Here is a 6,208-nt window from a genome sequence, read left to right on the forward strand (position 1 = left end):
CTTTTATATTCAAAATTTGGCTACTGAGCCGCGGATATGTTAAGATGAAGTAGAAGCGCTTGAGAAGAATGGTTTGAGCCTTGAGGCTATTTCCACATACTTGAAGAAAACCATGACTTGATTCAGTTGTTTTTTGGGGTGTGTGTAAAACAACTTGTGCGCAACAAGTTTAACATTTCCCACAAACGCTCATCATCTAGGACAAGTTAAAGATAGCATTGGTAATTAAATGGAGGCTACTTGAAGGCCTTACATTTATTGTTAGTCTATATATATAATGTGAGGGAGTGTTTGGTGGGAGCTCTAGTGAACAAGTAGCCAAGTAGGAGATATAGGTGTTACTACTGCTCATTTGGAATTTCAATTAGAACTGCCACATTGTAGGTGGGGATGACGGGACGTTGTAATTAGGGCGAGGCTGCCTGCTTGTGATATCTAGTATTGACTATTGAATGTAAAAACAGAACGAGAGATAACCAATCCAATGCTAACATTAGTAATGAATGCAAAACAAAAAGAGTCTGAATATAACCATTACTAGTACTAGATTAAAGTTTTAAACTACAAGATATAAAATTATCACATAATACCATGGTTGCAAAGTGCAAACTCAAAGCACAAGCAAAGCACGCAGCACACAGTAGTTAAGCGGCATCCTGCATAGGAGAAGAAGGAAAGAGAGTCGGCCACCATGGGAGCACAGATGTGATAATTTTAAAATCATCGCCAACATTACTGGGGACTGGAACATCATATATCACTTGTAGGGTTTTTTCCCGCATGTTGCATAATACAACGAACTTTGTTTTAATCAATAAATACAAAATATCTCCATCATTTGGATGAAAAGCTAACACCGCCTCAACACAAAATCTCTCGCTAAAATATTGTGCAAGGCAAGTAGATTTTTTGAGAGTCATTTGGTCGAAATACACCTCGTGCTCCAAGCACCATGTACCTCCTTTTCCTTCCTTAACAAAATCTTTGAGCTCCCAAATGCGTAAAAAGGAATGCTCATTCGATGGCATCTCACATATCCTTAAGGATCCGCGACACACTCCAAGGCATTTAATTGGGTGTTCCATTTGTATGGGCAGCTCAAAGAAACGAAAATTATATGGATCACACCCAACAAGTTGTTTATTATGAGAAGTCTTCCCATACCAGAAAAGCAAACCATTATAAGCAACACCAGCTAAGGCAAACAAATTCCAGTCAAATACTTGCGGACACACCTCCAATGACTTGTTCCATTCACCACTGTCTGATGAAAACATATCTACCTTGATTTCCATTTTGTCATTGTTCATTGGAAGAATGCGCACCACCCTATAGCTAACTGTTGCTGTCATTGTCATAGAAGCAAATGAAGCCAACCAAAGGCCTTCCCCATTGAGGGACAGGAGGGAGAGCGAGCCATTGCATAGTAATTGGATTTATCACATAGTAAATGCTCATCGGATGTGACACGCCATCATCGCCAACATCCACATTGTTTGCGCAACATAAGAGCATTTCATTACATGAAGCTTGGACACTAAAATCAATACTCTCATTGTGTTGACCTACTAGTTCTTGTATCATGTTCTTAGAAGCAAGAGATTTGAAACATTTGAATTCAATTTCATTGGAACTTACAAAGAAGAGACGTGTCTTGCATAACTTGCGGTAAATGAAGGTAAAGGGTCGATTCACTTCAACTTTTTCACGGTGGCTAACGAAGCAGCTAACAAAATGAGAAGTAGAGATTAGATAGTACCAACGCTTTTTAACTGACTTGCATTGAAACGCTGATTTCAGAGGCAGCCGATGAAGGATTTCCACCTGTAGCCCATCTGGAAGATCATCCATAGTTGTGGCCATTTGCATTGGTATTGCTCTGCCAAACAATAAAGTGCAAATTTATTAAATAAACATTAAAAAAAAAAAAAAACATAGCATAGCAAATAAACTCTGCAAGCCCTGTTTGGAACATAAAAGTTTTCTGCCAATTGTGTTTCTTCCGCATGAAGCTCAGAATGAAACAACTGCCAAAAAGAGTAGAGTTCACTCTATTTTTGAAATTCTAGTGACAAAATCCAAACTTTTTAAAAAATTAAAGGACCCATATTAAATTTACCCAAAATTTTTGGACCAAATGTATAATTTACTCAAACAATTATGAAACTAAAATTGTCGTAGTGGGTTCTAGATTTCTAGTTAACTCATAAAATATTTTGTTAATCTTAAAGAATGAGCATTCCTTTTTACGCATTTGGGAGCTCAAAGATTTTGTTAAGGAAGGAAAAGGAGGTACATGGTGCTTGGAGCACGAGGTGTATTTCGACCAAATGACTCTCAAAAAATCTACTTGCCTTGCACAATATTTTAGCGAGAGATTTTGTGTTGAGGCGGTGTTAGCTTTTCATCCAAATGATGGAGATATTTTGTATTTATTGATTAAAACAAAGTTCGTTGTATTATGCAACATGCGGGAAAAAACCCTACAAGTGATATATGATGTTCCAGTCCCCAGTAATGTTGGCGATGATTTTAAAGTTATCACATCTGTGCTCCCATGGTGGCCGACTCTCTTTCCTTCTTCTCCTATGCAGGATGCCGCTTAACTACTGTGTGCTGCGTGCTTTGCTTGTGCTTTGAGTTTGCACTTTGCAACCATGGTATTATGTGATAATTTTATATCTTGTAGTTTAAAACTTTAATCTAGTACTAGTAATGGTTATATTCAGACTCTTTTTGTTTTGCATTCATTACTAATGTTAGCATTGGATTGGTTATCTCTCGTTCTGTTTTTACATTCAATAGTCAATACTAGATATCACAAGCAGGCAGCCTCGCCCTAATTACAACGTCCCGTCATCCCCGCCTACAATGTGGCAGTTCTAATTGAAATTCCAAATGAGCAGTAGTAACACCTATATCTCCTACTTGGCTACTTGTTCACTAGAGCTCCCACCAAACACTCCCTCACATTATATATATAGACTTACAATAAATGTAAGGCCTTCAAGTAGCCTCCATTTAATTACCAATGCTATCTTTAACTTGTCCTAGATGATGAGCGTTTGTGGGAAATGTTAAACTTGTTGCGCACAAGTTGTTTTACACACACCCCAAAAAACAACTGAATCAAGTCATGGTTTTCTTCAAGTATGTGGAAATAGCCTCAAGGCTCAAACCGTTCTTCTCAAGCGCTTCTACTTCATCTTAACATATCCGCGGCTCAGTAGCCAAATTTTGAATATAAGAGGGTGTGAATCTTGGTCAAAACCCAATACTATTGTTTCTGAAAGTAAAAGCTCTTGTATTATTTCTTTACCCATAAATGGACATGTAGAGATTGTCACAAGCATCCTTGACATGCTTACAATTGCCAGCTTTCTTTCACTGCATAAAGGCAGGGACAAATGCAAGAAATACAGTGCAGGGAACTCTATGCTTTACAGCTGCCATCTGAAGCTCGAATGTGTATGTTTAAAAGAAGGATTTAACAAGACAAGGATCCTTGTAAAATGATAAGATCAATACATGTGACTTTAGAACATGCACTTAGACATGTGACACTTATGTGATGCACTTGGCATGTGCGCAAGTGATCAAGATTGGAGGGTGATTTCTTTTTTTATTGGAATAAAATGAGATTCACTAGATTATAATTGGTATAAATTACTTTTTGACGTAGAAATAACAACTATGATTTTTTTTTTTTTTTTTTAAATTCCAATTTAAGTGAAAATTCATAATGTCTTAACTTAAACTCTTCAGTATCTATAAACTAAAATAAATTACATTTTCATTTTCTTTCATCATTTTTAGTCAAATTCATAATTTTGTAAGAAATTATTTTAAAAGCAAACTTCAGAATTATTGTCTGCAATTGGTGACTTTTTTATTTTCTGGAGGTGAAATGATGAAGTCAAAAGCAAACAAGACTTTATTACAATTGCAGAAAATAAGCACAACTTAAGTGTGAATGCAGGCATGTACAAGAAAAAAAAAGAAAAAAAAGAAAAAAGAAAAAAAATGCTAAAATTCCCAATGATGCAAATCTGGTTTTTTTTTTTTAATCTGAAATTGTAACCACAATCTTTAAAATGCACATTAACATAAATACAAAATTGAATATGACTCTAGCAACAAAGTCTCCTCAATTTGTACCCGTTTTGTCTAATGATTTTTTTTTTTTTTTTTTTTTTTTTTTTTTTTTTTTTTTTAAATCTGAAATTGTAACCACAATCTTTAAAATGCACATTAACATAAATACAAAATTGAATATGACTCTAGCAACAAAGTCTCCTCAATTTGTACCCGTTTTGTCTAATGGTCTGTTTGGATTGCAGAGGATGGAGAGAGAGTAGAGTAGAATTAACTCAAAATTAGCCTATTTTTAATTTTATTCTACTTCCCTTCACTCCCCCCTTAATCCAAACACACCCTAAACACATTTATAATCTTACCTTGATCATTTCTAGCTACCACTGCCATATAATGTTAAAACAAAGTTGCATCCACATTCAGTTTAATTGATCTGGTTCTTAGCTTTTTTCCATTTTATGATCCTCTCATTACTCATTAGTTGTATATCATCCATATTAATTCAATCAATGAATTTGGCAGCCCTATGTTCTACTAATTTGATGATGGCTATAGTAATGTTGATCTGTGAATCATTGTGTTCAACCTAATTTCTCATATTCCAAATCTATATATATATATAATAATAGGTGAAGTAGAGAGAAATTTAAATAGAATTCCAAATTAGAGTTTCAATTTTGTGTCATGTGTCATTCCAATTGTTCAATTAGAATCTGAAATTGGAGTCTAATTTTACTATACACGTGTACAAAGAAAAAAATCAGCAGAATATAATATAATTTGGGGTTGTTTTCGAGAGAACCATTACTCTAATTCATTGTTTTTATTTATTTTTACGTAGGTTCATTGTTCTCTTAGTTCAAACTTCAAAGTGCCTAGGGAACTATAACAGGAAGCCGAATATGGAAAGTGGCCATGGGAATTGAAAATAAATTTCAAAAAGTTAATTAAAAATAAAAAATGAAAGAATATTGCAAGAGATGCACCACTTGGAAAAATTGAATTCCAATTAAAATTCATTGGACTTGGTAATGAGATGAAATGAAATAAATAACACATTAAACACTCATGCTTTGGGAATCGATAATACCAATCTAAATCCATTGGACTTGATTCGTGATAATTCAACTATGAAGGATGTATAAAAACACGCACAAATCCATCTCTCTATAAAAAGAGATTGGAGAGAATTTCTTTTATTAGCCACGCAACTTCAAAGGTTTTTTCTTCACACAAATGTCCATCATGTTACAAAATGACCTATCGTAAAACTACAAAATGAGTACAACTCTGAGGGTTCTTTTTTTTTTTTTTTAATTTTAAATTTTTTAACCTACGAAAATTTTAATCACCAATAGAGATTGAAGATTCAAAAGTGTGAATGGATCTTTTGGATAAACATCATCACTAAGGTTCATCTTTTTGTGTAATATTTTCACTTAGTTTTGATTCTCTTAATTGATTTAGTGATGGGTTTGTGTGTATGTGCATACATTGAGTCAATATTAACATTTTTTGAAATCCTTTGGTCTTTGCTTGATGATTGACTTCTCTTACAAATATCAATCTTGCACGAAGATGGCTTTCAACCCATTTAGTGTGACCTTATTGAAAACAATATTTAGCACATGGGAAGAATATCCAATGTCGACCTTGTGAATTCTTAAACCTATTAATTAGTCCCCTTTATGGCAAACACCTCTCTCTTGGTAGCTTCATGGTTGCCAAATTAGTTTCATATTACTCTATTTTGGCTTATAGTTGTGTTACTTTTGAACATTTTTTCACTTAAGTTTGATTGCTGTGCCAAATGTCTCTAAAGTTTTATTTACTTAAAAACCAATTAATTGTATGGGCTTAATTACTCTTTAATTACCCTTTCAATATACGCTTGACTGCGACTATAACTTATATATTATATCAATCTATAATTTGATCAAAGTTTATCTTTTTTTCTATTTTTGCTACCCTTTCTTTGGTGGAACTATTGTGGTTCAACTCGCTTTGTTTTATACATACATATATATATATATATACTGCTAATTTTTGTTAATAAAATTTTATGTTAATAATATGAATTTAGACTTAACTAAGCCTTTTAAACATGAATAAA

General features: G+C 33.8%; 1 protein-coding gene across 1 annotated transcript; it reads right to left on the bottom strand.

Annotated features, from left to right (window-relative positions):
* Positions 1-644: 644 nt before the first annotated feature.
* Positions 645-1,295, bottom strand: LOC112015886 (uncharacterized). Its single transcript, XM_065774467.1, has one exon. The coding sequence runs from the start codon at positions 1,293-1,295 to the stop codon at positions 645-647; it is 651 nt and encodes a 216-aa protein (XP_065630539.1).
* Positions 1,296-6,208: the final 4,913 nt, after the last annotated feature.

This window comes from Quercus suber, unplaced genomic scaffold, assembly GCF_002906115.3.
Source record: "Quercus suber isolate HL8 unplaced genomic scaffold, Cork oak 2.0 scaffold_93, whole genome shotgun sequence".
Taxonomy (NCBI): Eukaryota; Viridiplantae; Streptophyta; class Magnoliopsida; order Fagales; family Fagaceae; genus Quercus; species Quercus suber.

Excerpts from the sequence above, each read along its gene's own strand:
- LOC112015886 (XM_065774467.1), bottom strand. The coding sequence starts at position 1,295 with ATGGAAATCAAGGTAGATATGTTTTCATCAGACAGTGGTGAATGGAAC.